This window comes from Zalophus californianus, chromosome 4 (assembly GCF_009762305.2).
Source record: "Zalophus californianus isolate mZalCal1 chromosome 4, mZalCal1.pri.v2, whole genome shotgun sequence".
In the NCBI taxonomy this organism is placed as follows: Eukaryota; Metazoa; Chordata; class Mammalia; order Carnivora; family Otariidae; genus Zalophus; species Zalophus californianus.
In genome coordinates, this window is record NC_045598.1 from 1,619,936 (window position 1) to 1,634,662 (window position 14,727).

The window sequence follows — 14,727 nt, forward strand, 5'->3', positions numbered from 1 at the left end:
CTGGCCAGCCTGGCCATCTTTGGGGGAGCAGACCCAATTCTAAGGATGTGGGTGGAGGCTAATCTCTGCCTTCAAACCTTCAGCAAAGGGCCCCCAGTTCTCCCACTTGGAAAAGGTTCTGTCCCATCCTCTGTGTACTCCTGGGATCAAGGACAAGGGGAAATCAAGGACCTGGGAACAACCGGAGCCCCCAGCTCCCCTCAGGGTTGAGCATCAGGTGAAAAGTGAGTAACATCTCAAATACAGAGCAAATTGTCCATGTCGTGATGAGTGGGGTCTTCTGAGGAGGTGCCCATGCCACACCCACAGGGGGGGATCAGATCAGACTCATGTGACCTCAGGGAGGTCAGTGCCAGGAGGGAGAAGGCAAAGGTATGAGAGGGGGAAACTGTCCCCAAGAAGAGGCCCTCCCAGGAGGGCCCCTGTTAAAGAAGTCCATAGCCCTCTATGCAGAGGAGCAAAAACAGTCCCATGCCCCCAACAAGTCTCAGGAAAACACCACCAAAACAACCTGGTGAGGTGAAAACAGCCAGGTTTCCATCTGTGGATGGACGGATAAACAAAGTGTGGTCTGTCCACAAAATGGGATCGCAAGCAGCCTGAGGAAGGAATGAAGCAGACACAGCCCACCCTGTGGCTGGGCCTCAAGGACATTGTGTTGAGAGAAAGAAGTCAGACACAGAAGGACAAACAGAGGAGTGGGATCCATAGAGACAGAAAGTGGAAAGGTGGGCACCAGGGGTTGGGGAGGGGGCTGGCAATTTAGTGTTTCATGGGGACAGAGCTGTGGTTTGGGAAGATGAAAAAGTTCTGTGGATGGATGGTGATGGTGCACAGCAGTGTGAATGTGCCTAATGTCCCTGAACTGGACATGTTAAAATGGTTAGATGGTCAATTCTATGTGTGTTGTACCACAATTACAAATGAAAGTGACAGAAAGCCCAGCCTGGCAGTGGTTGGGCTCCGTCCTCTGCACCTGGCTCTAGTCCTCCCTGAGCATCAGGACCTTTGGGTACAGCAGCCCAGCGGCAGGTCCGTTTCTCACGCCTGCAGTGGGGAGACTAGGGCCCAGGCAGGTGTGACCAGCTGCAGTCCACAGGGAGGCTGTGGTGGATCCAGGCCACGGCGGGTGGCTCGCTCTGGAGCCCGAATTCCCATGCACCTTGCCACCTTGGGGTTGAAGCCCAGGGTCAGAGGCCCCTCCCCCATCAGAACAAGTTGGGAAGCTGAGTCCCAAGCTCAGAGCATGTCTCCAGTCTCCCATACCCTGGGAGAAAAGAGGCTTAAACTCTAAATCAATATTTGGAAAACTAAGTTTTATTTAATGCCTGTCTCACTTGTGTGGTGAGAGGAGCATTACCAACAGTGCCTTCAGGAGAAGCTTCTGGGAGGTAATGACATTGAGCCAGCTCTTGAAGGACAGGTAACATTTTGTTCTTCATTTTAAACATTGTAACAATTACACAACTAACATATGGTCACTGGAGAAAAATTGAAATGCACGTAAGCACAACAAAAATGTTATAATACCCTGAAATCTCATCACTCAGTTTAGACCTCTGTTAATATATTTCAATTCGTATTCCTAAACGTTCCTCCCCATCCCGTGTTTCAGGGACGTATCAGTACAGGCAACACGCACATATCTACACCATCACGTCATTGTCCACACAGCAGTCCATCATGGACCCAAAGACGTGGCTCACTTTTTTGTGACTGGAATGTGTCACAGTGGGGGGAACTCCAAGGAATCCGCTGGCCAGGACCCAGAAAACCTCACTCAGAGCCTCTGGATGCTGCACAGCAAATGGTCACAGCCTTTCTAAATTCGCCACACAGAAACTAAGAGAAGGAGTTGAAATGGCACAGTGGCCCCAAAAGGCACTGGGTTCAGATGGCAGATTAAACACACTGAATAAGCCCCCTCTGCAAAACTCACTCCACCACAGAAAAGAGATTTCAAGAGACATCTACCCATGAGGGTGGAGAGGACAGGGGAAGGCAGGGTAGCTGCAAATTTCTGAAAGCCCTCTTACAGGTGGACCCACAGTGACTGGCTCACAGATGAGAGAGAGAGAGAGAGAGAGTGAGAGAGAGAGCAAGCTCTGAACACAGTGCAGAAGGTGGGTTTTTACTGGGTTTAATACAAAAAGCATTCCAAACTCAGGACTGGCCATAAAAGCAAGCCTGAGATGAGGGGTGTGGGAATGGCTGCCATCAGGAAAGCCAGCATGAAAGGCAGTCATGAGGGAGATGGATTCCTAGATGCTCCCCTCACCCCCACCCCTCCCCAGCTCAGCAAAAGTCCAAAGGCCTATTCCCGGGAATGCATGCAGCCGTGACCTGACACTGACTGAGGAGACCCCAACTTGGATCCCAGAGTACTGGCAGCTGGACCCCCCTCATCCCTGGGGAACCTGCCTGGGCATCAGATCAACCCCTGAAGTTGCTGACATCAAGCGCTGCCAGGATCACCCTCCTATGGATGTCAAAGGGAGCAAGCCCTCCCTTACCCCAAATCTTCCAACCAGCTCTGTACTCCCCACCTCAGATCACAAGTGGGTCACCGAGGATCAACACAGGAGACTAAAAGGAATAGAACAAAGCCATCTGAAGGACATACAGACCATGTGGACGGAAGAAAACTTCATAGTAACCATCAGTTTCCAAGAACAAAGAGCAGAGGAAACAGAGGGCAGGAAATCCATAACAAAGTATTTCTGGAAAACTTCCCAGAACTGAAAGACATAAGCTCCCAGATTGAAAGAACCCATAGTGGAGGAAATCAGACACAGTCCCGAGTGTATCACCGTGACACAGCAAAACACTTGGGACAAAGAGAGGATTCTAGACGATTCCCAAGAAGAAGAAGCAAGTTGCATTCGAAGCACAGGGAACAGATTCCCCTCCCTTTTCTCTAGCCACTCTGGAAGCAAGAAGACAAGGGGCGATGTTCTGAAAACTCCAGATGAAAAGCATCTCCAGTCTAGAATTCCACACCCAGCCCAACTATCATTCTGGAGTGTTGGGAGAATAAATGCATTTCAGACATGCATGGCCCTAGAAAATGTATCTCCCAGTTTATCAGAAGTTACTAGAGGATGTGCTCCACAGAGATGAGAGAGGAAGCTGGGGAGTGGGCGAGCCGAGGGATGGCCGCTATGGCTCCTGGAGTGATGAGCACAGGCGGGCTTTGGAGGATGGACGGTCCACCTGGGAGCAGAGTGACTAAGGAGCCAGATGTGAGGACAGCCACTGCCAACATCCCTGCAGTGACTGTCCCTTGGCGTGTCCTGACCACGTTGGAAGAAGTTCCTGTCTCCCCTCCTGCCCGGTGTGAATTTCCTGTGGCTGCCGTAACAAATTCCCACAAACTCAGTGGCCTAAAACAGCACACTTTATCATTTTGCAGTTCTGCAGATGGGAAGTCTGAAATGGGTCACACTGGGCAAGAATCGAGGTATCAGCAGGGCTGGTTTCCTTTGTGGAGAGTCTAGAATACACTGTCTTGCCTTTTCCAGTGTCAGAAGGCCACCTGCATTCCCTGGCTCAGGACCCCCATCCAAATTCAAAGCCAGTTGAATCTTTCTGCCTCTCTCTACCTCATTGAACGTCCCTTGTGATTACACTGAGCCGACCAGCACAATACAGGACAACTTCCCTACCTCTGCCCGAATGCTGTTCCCTAGACATGCACAATGCTTCCTTCTCAGTCTGTCCTGTCTCTGCTCAAATGCCACCACCCCAGAGAGGTCTCACTTGGCCATGCTCCTCACCTTGTTTCCCTCCTTAGTTATCCCCTACAGCATGCAGAGACTTTGAACCTGCCCTGCAAGGCTCTTACTATCCTGCTCACTGCTGCCGTCCCCATGAGAACATGAGCTCCTCTGGGGAGGATGCCTGTCTGTTTCAGTCACTGCTACATCCTTGGGGCCTCTGGTCATACTGGCACAGACTAGGTGTGCAGGGAATGTGTGCTGCTTGAATTAATAAAAGGTCCAGGCTGTATTAGTCAGTCCTATTTTCCCCAAGGGTCTTCTGTTAAGGGGGCTGGAGCCAGACTCTGGTCTGGCTCATCCCTTGAAACCTTCACTTGCCCAACACACCACCGCCTCTCCTTCCACAGGTAGGCAACCGGCAACCTGCTTGCTGTTTCTCCAGATTTGCTAATAGCGTCATACAACACGTGGCCTTTTGTGACTGGCTTCTCTCATCATGTTTGCAGACTTTTCAGCGTCCCATTCCTTCCGGTGGCCAAATGATCATCCACGGTGTGGATGGAACCCACCTCACCTACCCTTTGTGGTGCTCTTAATGCTCCTTGCTCATCTCAATCTGATTAAATTCTGCATCCGGACTCACATTTTCAGGGATCTGTATTAGCTGATAAAGCTTAAACTGAGTCAAGGAGATGGTTAACACAAAAAGCCAGGTAGGGGTTACCACTGGGCTGCTGGGAAGGGGATGCCATTGCCGGGGGAAGGGGGGGTTGCTGCACGGCCAGCTCCGAGGAAAATGGTCATGTGTTCGGGCTTCCCCGAGGGGCTGGGCCAGCGCTCACGTGACCCCCGTCACGGTGTGTGTGCACACCTCCCACCCTCCTCCCGCTATATGCTCAGTTCCAAACTTAATAAAGATTTAAAGATGAGCACGAAGCTTCTAAACATGTATGCTCAGGGGTGGTTTTTTAATGGCAGATGTATCAAGATACAATTCACGTATCGTAACACTTACCACTCTAAAGTGAACATTTCAGTAGCATTTAGACATTCGTGATGTGCAGCACTCACAGCCAGCTGTTTCCAGAACATCATCACACAGCAGAAGGAGACCCATGTCTATTAGCAGTCAGCCCCTCCCCAGCCTCTGGCAAACACTTATCTAACTTCTGTTTCTAGGGATTTGCCCATCCTGGACATTTCATATAAATGGACTCACGCAAAACATGGTCTTTCGTGACCAGCTTCTGTCACCGAGAATAATGTGCGTTCATTCATGTGGTAGCGTGTGTCCGTACTTTGTTCCTTTTTATGACCAAATACTCCTCCACAGTATGGGTAAACCACCTCTCATTTACCCGTTAATGGTGATTTTTTCTGTTCCTCATTCACTTCAAAGTGATTCCTCTGCAGCTAGCTGTCCTTGGAGGCTCTGGAAGACCCAAAGGACCTTCAGCTTCCGCTGGGGTCTGCGCAAATTCTTCAGGAAGCTTTAACAGTCTTTCAACCTCAGAACTTACGGTTCAAGAGCAAAGCTTTAAAGCAGTCTGTGGGGTAGAAACTGCTGTCACCATTTCGACCTGGTTCTGCTGGGCGGACTGGGGCAGAGGCCTTGCTGGTGTCCTGGGCCGAGCAGAGAAACGGGAGCAGGGGGGAGGCCAGAGCCGCCCCCCTTGTTTTGCAGAGAGCACACGCACACAAGGAAATCACCAAAGGCTGATTTGACTGGGAAGGCAGCCTTCAATGAATGACATCATTCGGAGAACATAAATCTTGGTTGGTATGATTTATTTATGTTAAGAAATCCACATATGATGCTGAGTTCTCAATGGCTTTGTTTAAGCGATGGTTTTTCCTTTTTAGTGAAAGTTGGAAGATGGTAAACAGCTCCAGCTGTAAAAATTAAAGACAGAGGTGAAGCCAAGGTGATTATTACACAAAAATGCTGAGTGGGGAGGGGTATTTGGCCCTTCCATCCTCCAAATGGAAATTACCCTCTGCCACAATGTGCCATGAACAATTACCTGCTGTTTATTAATTGACCCCTTTTAAAAGCACCACATTTCTGCTAGAAACTGTTATTTCTCTAATGTGAAAACTGGCTTATTCGTGTTTATTAGAACAACTATGTCCCATGTGGTCCAGGCCCCATGCACACTTAACTGACACGCATATTTTTTTTATGATTGCAAATACCTTAGTAGAAGCCCAGATACTGAGCATCACTTGCTTGGCATGTTAGCCCCACAAACTGAGCCCACAAAGCCACAGGCTCGGGTGTGGAGCCTGTCCCCGGGGACGGCCACAGAACAGTCCTGGGGTGGCTGCCCTGAGGGTGGGTGTTGGGGAAGAAAGGGGGACCCTGGCTCCTCATTGAGAGCTGGACCTGGAGGAAATACGTATCGCAAATGGCTCAGTCGTTCTAGATGCCCACAAACAAATGTCACTGTCGGGAGCAAGTGAGTGACCACAAGGCCAGCATGCCCTTTGGAGCTCACACACCTGGCACTGCACGAACCCCAAGAAGGGTTTCAAACACAGACCCCTCTGCAGCCTGTGTCATGCACGCACCCCGGACACCATCACTTGGCTGTGCGTGTCACCTGGAGTAGGGCTTTGGGTCAGGCAGATGAATCCCACTCTCCTGCCTCTACGACATGTCCTTGTACCTCTAAGTTCCAGTTTCCCTTGTGTAAGGTGTAAACAATTGCAATTCTTACTGCGTGGGATTGTTGTGAGGGTCACACGGCGCCTGATGCAGCCCAGGGCAGAGGCCAGCACCCTGCTGGCCCCAGAGCCCCGGCTCCCCTGCCCTCCATCACTCAAGCCAGACAGCCCGTGGATAGACCAAGTTTCTGCCCTTCTGCCGTCATCCCCTGCCCCCATCATCCCCGAGGCCCCCCTGAGCAAGCTGGCTTCCTTTTCCAAATCATGCACCATGCAGCTGGGGACCTGGGTGGCTTGCTCACTGCTGTGTCCCCTTCATGAGGGACTGGTGTAGGCTACTGAATGCAGGGCAGCCCTTTGCGAGTTGGGACAGGTGAGGGACAGGTCACTCGGCCTCAGGCCCTCAGTGCGGGACTTCTGGCCTCCATTGTGATGTCTGGTAAGGCTGCCCCTCATCTCCTTCAGTCTTCAGGGCTGAAATCAGACCTAGGGATCACTTTCTTCTTACTCAGTGCTTTTCATTCGTGAGTGACTCATTCTTTTATTCACTGAGGCTCCCAGACTTGGGCCAGCCCTGGGCTTTGTAGGGGCATTAGATGCCCTGGAAGCTGCAGGTGTGCTGAGGCAAACAGCCCTTGTGTTTGACAGCACCATGGGACTGCACGTTCCAGGAGCATCCACCTTGCAGGGGCCTCTGGCCTTATGTCAGCGAATTCAGGAATGACCCCAGAGCCTCGGCCTCCCGGAGGGCAGGGGTGGATCTGGCGGAAACACTGATCACAAGTGCCAGGAGACCAGGCAAGACTAGGGCAGGCCAAGGTCGACTGGGTGGGGCCTGGCCCTGGGAGCCCATTAAGATCTGCATGGGTGAGTGGGACCTGAAGCTCCCAGGAGCCCCGTCCTTCCTGGTCTGACTTGCCCTCCGTGTCCAACCAGGGAGTGAGAAGCTGCTCTCCATGGCTCCAGCTCAGAGCCCCTAGAGGCAGACCTGGGTTCTGGACGAGGAGGGGTCAGAGGGCGCAGGGATCCCTACTAATGACAGCTCCAACCACCCAGAAGCCCCAAGAAGGGCCAGCCCTCACCTGCATGCAGCAGAAGACCCCTGGCTTGTTTCCCCCATATGACACATTAGGAAACTGGGGTGCCCAGGAAGCTGGGGGCTGAGAGGAAGAAGGGCCAGTAAGGAGGGAGTCAGGAAGAAGTTGGGTCTGACTCAGCTGAAGTTCTGTCTTCACCGCCGCCCCACCCGAGTCTCCTTGACCTGGGCAGGGAGGGGGACAGGAAAGGCTGTGGGTGCCCCATCCCTCGGCGGCTCCCCACCCTGCACTCCCATCATAATTCTGCTGTGATCCTGGGGGAGCAGGGGTCTGTCCCATGAATGAAGAGCTGCTCAAGGCCAGGACCCTGCCATCTCCACCCTAGCCCCAGGCCTGGCACATAGTGGGTCCTCAGCGAGGTCTCTTGACTGGCCTGGGCTGCAGGGGCATGGGGCTGTGCACAAGTGTGTTTCTGCCACTTGGGCCACGGTCCTTCATCGGAACTTTGTCCAGGATGCGGGAGGTAAGGATGGGGTGGGGAGCTGGACACTGGCAGGCTCTGCAGGTGCTCAAGTCTGGGCAGCAGGCACCAGGGCAGGAGAGGCATGGGCCCTGCTTCCTTCCTAGAGCCCTGGGTCATGGGCATCAGGCCCTGGGGCAGAAGCAGGAAGGGCCTCCTGTCCAGGGAGAGAGGACTGAGTCCATCACCTTCAGGTTACTCAGCAGGAGAGAGAGGTAAATATTTCCCTTCCCCAGAGAGGATCCTGGTCTTGCTCAGGCACCCCCCCCCGCCCCCCCCAATTACTAGTTTAGAAGCAGCAAAGGGGGGAGATGAGAGGGTGTCCCTCTGGGCATTTCCTCGGCCATCCCATTTCCCTTTCCCCCGCTCCCCCATCGGCTCTGCCCAGAGTAGTGCCCGGTCAGGCCATGCCCCCTACCCTTGGTTTCCCACAAGGCCACCATCCTTTGGGGTAGAGTACAGCCCACCGCAAGCCCAAGGTCATGCCCTGAGGGCCCCGCCCAGACCTGCCGGGACAGGGCTGCTGGGGCCCCTTGCCCAGAGCTCCCTGCACAGTCCCCAAAGCGGGGGGAGGAGGAGGGAGAAGGGGGAGTATTCCCTCGGAGGAGCTCAGCTGCGACTCGGGCCTCGGTTGCCTGTCCCGGCTCCCCGGCAGCCCCAGGACCCGCCCTCGGCGGGGCTTTGGGGTGCGGAGTGGTACCGTCCTGGTCCTGACAGCTGGAGCCTGGGGTGTTAAGCCTCCCTGCATCCTGGCCGGGAGGAACCGAGAACCGTCGGGCCGCAGGAGCAAAACCCTGTGCAGGGGCGGGGAAAAGACGGCTGGCCATGGGGCCGGACTCTCACACCACCTTCACCGAGCCCCCGGAGAGGACAGTTAGGCGGTGCGGGCACGGCGCGCAAATGGCGGGACAGGCCTGGCTGCTCAAGAGCAACCGGGTCCTCTTCCAGGCTCGGCACCACCTCTGGGCCTCGCTGCGCAAACGTGGCCCCAGGGGCTGGGCTGCGCTCGCCCCGCCTGGGGTTTTCCATCAGTCCCGCCCTTCTTCAACCTGCCCACTTAAACCTGTGAGAGGGGCACAGGAATGTTGCGCCCCACTTCACAGATGGGGCAGCCGAGGCGGGAAGGAGTCCCTGCAGCATTCCCAGGGAAATGTCTGCGGTGTGTCGAGCCCGCAGGACCCACGGCGAAATTCGCTTTCCAAACACGGAGAGTCGTCCGTGTGGGGGCAGGGACCATAGCCGAGAGAGGACGGAGAGGAGGGGGCTCTGCAAACCGGCATGTGAATCGGGGCGCAAGCCGACTTGGGGAGTCTGCTAAGCTATAATGTCCCGGGCTCTGGGGCGTTTGGGGAAGCGGAGGGCCGACTCCCACCCAGCGGCCCCCGAGACTCGGACGCCGGGAAAGCGACTCGGCTCGCCGTTTTCGTTGCCACCAGCCCCCGCCGGAGCGCAGCCGGAACCGGGAGCAAGAGGCCGCCGCGTCCACGCGGGCAGCGTTCGGCGGAGCCACAGTGCCACTTCGGCTGCTCGAAGTTCTGCGGCGCTGCTGGACCGGGGCGCTCGGGGAGGGGACGAAGTGGCTCCCGGCGCGCGCAGGCGGGCGGCCCGGAGGGTGAGCGCGGCGGGAAGTCCCCGCTGCGGGCGGCGCCGGGCGAGCGCAGGGCGCGGGATCGGCGCGAACCAGCAACGGCGTTCGTTGGCGGATTTTTAAAGGTCTGGGATAGAGAGAAAGCGTGGGAAACCGATGCCGTTCGCTACTCCCGCAGCAGTAGCCGGAGCCCTGCGCGGCTGCAGGAGCCTGGCCGCCGAGCCGCCGCGTCGTCCCGGCCCACTGTGCGCGCCGAGGGGAAGCAGTATTTGGGGGCTTCCTGCGCTTCCTGGAGAGCCGGTTTGGGCCCGGGATACTGCAGCCAACTCCCTCCCAGGGAATTCAAATGGGGAGTTCAGGCCCACAGCTTCCATCTCTTAAATTAAAAACAAAACAAACAAAAATATTCCTGATTACGCCCCCGAAAGCACGTGGCCGACCCCAGGTGTAGACAGGCATGCATCCCCGCTCCTCGGCCAGGACCCCAGGTTGCAGAGGAGGGCAGAGAAGTCTCCTGGGGACGCTCCCAAGAGGCTGCCCGTCTGCAAGGGACCAAGTCCTCCCGCCTGTGAAGGAAGGAGGTTTCCAAACATCTGGGGTTTGTTCAAAATCGACTGCATGGTTCACATTCCTGGGAAGTCTTGGATGAGAGTGCCCAGCACTCTCAGGGCCCACTCCAGAGCAAGGGACTGGCTGTGGGCACTGGGGGACCTACGCTGTGAGCAGCACAGGGACAAAACAGCCTTGCACCAGAAAGCAGGGCCTCTGGGGTCCGTGGGTCTCAGCCAATTTCCCTGGGCTCGGGGTAGGACGAAGGGCGAAAGGGGGCTTGGACTATTACCCCCAGAGTTTTGGGCAGCCCCTGGGGAAGTGCCCACTCTGGAACAGTGTGGAAGCCGCCCTGGGGAACACAAATGCCCTGAAGGCTGTCTGTGCCTCACCCCAGCCCCATTCTAGACCCAACACTCCAGCTAGCTATTGGCTCCGGGGCTGGAAGACCTCTGCATTCAGTCCCTACTGAGTCCCCTGCTGGGTGCCAAGACCACCTCCGTTTTCTCTGTGTAGTAGGAACCAAACCAGATTGTCCCCAAACATCCCTGGTGGTCTCCAAACCTTCTGTTGCTCAAATCTGGGAGACATTTCCACCTAACGTAAGGCAGGAGAAGGTGCCCAGAGAGGGAGACCCCTATCTCAGCCTGATTCAAAGCTCCTGTGATGGGGGTGGGGCAAGGACTGGTGGTCTGGACCCTTTCAGGGCAGTTTTAGATCTCTGAGGAGAGCCCATATGTAAACTAAGGGAGATGTGCTTTTATTCTTTTAGCTACTCAAGAGTTTTTCTGAGCAGGAACTGGAGGGTGAGCAAAACCTGACCTGGAATCCAATTGAGCCCAGAGTCTGAGAGCCTGAAAGTCCATGGCCAAGTTTCAGGGCACAGATAGGAACAGGGGAGGTAAGCAGTGAGAATCTGGTCAGGTCAGTGCATCCCTGGGACCCAAGGGCCTGGACAGGTGGCTGGGCTGGCTAGGACCCTGCACCTCTGGGCGCATACACACCACAGTGCAGACCTCTCCAGAGGCCAGGCCTCGCGAGTTGGCATGGGGCACAAGTCCGAGCCAAACAAAGTGACCGTCTAGTCCAAGACAGTAAACTCTGGGAGTGCACAGTAGGCTCCAGCTGGTTTTGTTCCTTTGGGCTTCTCAGGGCGTCCTGGAGTTGGGGACCCCCTTCCTGCCTGCCCACTCTGATGCTTACTGCAGCACTGAGGACCAGCTTGCTCACCCTCCCAAACTGGGCCCTTTCCCAAAAGAGTTCAAGTGATCCTGGGTCTCCAGCTGCACCTCCCTGCTTGCTGGAAAGGCTGTGGTAGGCAGAGCTCCTGGCCGAAGTGGGACTCTGGGCTGTGGCAAAGGTTGGCAGAAAAAGTCCTCTATCCAGTACCCTGGACCCCAGCAACAAAGTCTGTTCCAAAACCCAGTAGCCTGAAGAAGGTGTCCATGCAGCCCACGTCTCACCATCCACCATTCAGCCCGCAGTAGGAAGCCAAGGTTAGGAGCAACACTTGTGCATCCCGGTGCCGGGTCCCCTAAGCCCAGCATCGGCCACAAGACTCCCTGAAGCTTGGCTTGGTTTGAAAACTGCCCTCCAGCCTTTCACTATCAACAAAATGAAAACTGCTCCTCTCTTCCTGTTTGGCCCCCACCTACCCATAACTCTTCCCCCACATCCCCGTCCCCAAATGTCTGCACGGTTGGGCTAGGATCGGGACCCACATCGGATTCCCCCTTCTTCGCCCTTTTCTCTGCAGGACTCTGCAAAGCCTGACCTGTTCTCGGTTCTAAATCCGGCCACGCGGGGGCAGGGCCTGGCCAGACCAGGGCCATGGCCTTGGGGACAGTCTGCCCAGGCTCCTGGAACTGATTGGGGCTGATGGGAGCGAGGGGTCTGCCGGAGCTGCTGCAGCACCTGGGGGTGTCAGCAGCTAGGCTGTCTCCCGGTCTTTCTCCCCAGGCAGCCCCCAGCCCCACCCTGGGGGTGCCTAGCATAGGGCAGGGAAGAAACAGTGCAGCCTCCCACCCTCCTTCCTCAGGCACTGGAAAGGGTGCAGTCCCAGAGTCCCGAGAGTGTCCTGTCCTGGCCCAGCTTGGCCAGGGTTCAGAAGATTTTAATCACCTTCTCAGCTGAGGCAGAAGGCCAGAGTGAGCTGGGGTGCCCGCAGAGGAAGACTGGGCCTTCCTAACCTTGGAGCCTACCGGCTGCCTCCAGGCCAGGGGAAAAGGAAGCCTGAGCTGGGTGGGGAGTGGGGAGTAGGGGGTGGGGGATGGGGGAAGGGGAAGGACCTTCTGTGCAGTTGGGAGTGTTTTGCAGGCACCACTGTATTCTCCCCAGGCCTCCTACCCAACCTTGCTAGGAGGCTCCTGGCAAGGGAGTCCAGGAGTGCTGAGGTATGAGAGTGACCTTGTGTTCTCTCTGGCCAGTGGCACCAGCCCGGTTAGGTCCGTGGGCTGGAGCCTGCCCTGGCTGGGTTAAGCAGAACAGCTCCCAGCTCTGAACTCCAGGTCCCTTCCTTCCTCTCCCAGCGACCCCCCATCTTGGGACTAAGTGGGTTCTGAGCCTGCTAGAGGCTGCAGCAAGGCCCTAACTCCCTGTGGGGACTGCCCACCTAAACCCCCAGATCCTGGCAAGCAAGGCCCGAGTCCCCTCTGGACCCCACAGTTCTCCACCCAGCCCATGGGGACAGAGTGTGGGGCCGGGGCGACAGGCCCTCAGAAGCGCTGCACGCAAGGGGACTGAGCTGCCCCTGTTCTCTGTACCAACGCCCCTGCCCGTGCTGCCGCCCTCAACACTCACCTAGGGCCGGAGGCTGCGTTCAGTTCAGTGGGAAACAGAGCAGCGCAGAGAGCGCCTTCTCCGTCTGGGGCTGCAAGCCGGGTGCAAGGCTGGGCACCCCTGAGACCACGGGAGCTGGTCGGCATTGGAACTCAGGGCAGCAGCTGTGAGCTGCGGAGGCAGGAAGGCCCACGCACCACCGCCCCGGGCTCCTGCCAAGCCCCGCTCTGTGGAGCCTTTCCTCTGGGGTAGCATCGGTCATGCAGGTCACGCACCCCTCGCCGTCCCGAGGGCCTCTGCTAGGACCCCAGGGTCTCGGCGGTAGCCTTCCGCCCTCAGCGGTTCACCTCTTCGATGGCAAGGGCTCGGTGCCGAACGCAGGTCTCCATCGAGGAACTACTGGTCTCACTGCACAACAAATGGGGAGTGGCACAGCCAAGAGCCCACCCGCGGCAGCAGAGACCCGCACCGGAGGCTCGACCTCAGCCCTGCTCAGGCTGACTTTGGGGCAGCTCCCGGCCCTGGAGCCTGGCAGAATCCCGGTACCAGGAAGGGCCCGGGTCAGCGCCTGCTTCTGCTCCCATTTCGTTCTCGAATCCCAGACACACTCGAACGCGGAATTCTCACTGTCGGCACCAGGCCCCTGGCCCGGACATCCTGCCTACCCCTCCGCGTCGGAGGGCTGCGGGGCAGAAGCGCCCGAAAGGCTCGCGCCAGCGCGCTCTGCCACCCGCTCTGCCGGCCTTCCCGCCCGCGACTCACCTGGGCCGCGGGAGGCCCCTTCCCCGAAGCTGGCCCGGCTCGGGGGCTCGCGCCGCGGGGTACTCACCTGGGGCCCGCGGAGGCAGGAGTGCGCGGGCCCGCCCCTACGGCGGCGAGGTGCTGGGCGCCCGATGTTCGGACGGCGGCCCCCGCGCTGCCTCCCCGGTGCCCGGCTCCGCGCGGACTGAGGGCGGTGGGTCCGAGTTTCAGCCGCCCGCCGGGGCTGGGGCGGAGCGCGGAGCTGTTGTTTTTGAGCCGCGAAGCCCGGAGTAGCAGCGCTGGGGTGGGGGCGAAGGGGAGGGGCGGGAGCCGGGCAAGCCCGTGGGGGGCGGCGGGGCCCGGAGGGGGCTTCGGAGGAGCCGGGTTCGGCGCGCGGGCCGGGACACCCCCTCGGGCGATGGCGGGCCGGGGCGGGGGGCCGCGCGGAGAGACGGGCAGAAAAGCAGGCTGGGGCGACGGTGAACGCAAAGCTTTTTAATTAGTAATAAAATGCAATAAAACGAAGCAAACCCAGCCAGACCCGCGTCCGAACTGTCGCGCGTTCCCCCCCCATCCTAGGAAGTCGCGAGGACCAACGCAGCCGCCACTCCGCCTGCGGCCGGGGCTGGGGCGGAGCGCGACGCGGCGCCGGGGAAGGGTGGGGGGATAGTCACCTCGCCTCCGGGGCCACCTGGGTCCTTTTAAAGTATCCGGGGTGCGGGCCCCGGGCGGGAACGCCGAGCACGGAATGTTTTCTTAAAGGGCCAGTTCCGAGCTGCGCTGAAAAGGGGAGGGGGGAGAGGGGGCGGGGGGGGGAAGAGATAAGTGAGATGAAGACCGGGAAGGCCAAGGAGAGCCCCCCAATCCCGCGCCGAGGCGGCGGCGGCGGCGGCGGCGCGACGATGAGGATGATGAATACATTGCAAAGTTTTTTTGGCCCCGGCGAGGGGTGTCAGATTGAGTGCTCTGTGCGCATGTGCGAAGGTGTCCAAACTGACAATGCTGGGGAGATGAAGATAGTGTGTAGCTGCTTCTGGACTCAAGGAGGAGGAGAGAGATTCCGCGAGCCGACACCATGCGATCCAAGGCGAGGGCGAGGAAGCTAGCCAAAAGTAAGTCTCCCGCGCT

General features: G+C 57.5%; 1 protein-coding gene and 1 long non-coding RNA gene across 7 annotated transcripts in view; one reads left to right on the forward strand and one right to left on the reverse strand.

Moving 5' to 3' along the window:
* Positions 1-4,675: 4,675 nt before the first annotated feature.
* On the reverse strand, positions 4,676-13,903 carry LOC118356928. The gene is made up of 3 exons (XR_004820043.1): positions 13,688-13,903; positions 12,880-13,266; positions 4,676-5,612 (listed from the first exon to the last, which is right to left on the reverse strand). It is a non-coding gene; the product is annotated as an uncharacterized LOC118356928 (long non-coding RNA).
* A 160-nt stretch (positions 13,904-14,063) lies between these two features.
* The window catches only part of PRDM16 (PR/SET domain 16), a 312,932-nt gene continuing 312,268 nt past the window's right edge, over positions 14,064-14,727 (forward strand). For all 6 annotated transcript variants that reach the window (XM_027576118.2, XM_027576134.2, XM_027576124.2 and 3 more), the window contains exon 1: positions 14,064-14,711. In XM_027576118.2, the coding sequence (XP_027431919.1) occupies positions 14,675-14,711 (37 nt within the window). In that variant the 5' untranslated portion in view covers positions 14,064-14,674. The remainder of the gene's footprint in view (positions 14,712-14,727) is intronic.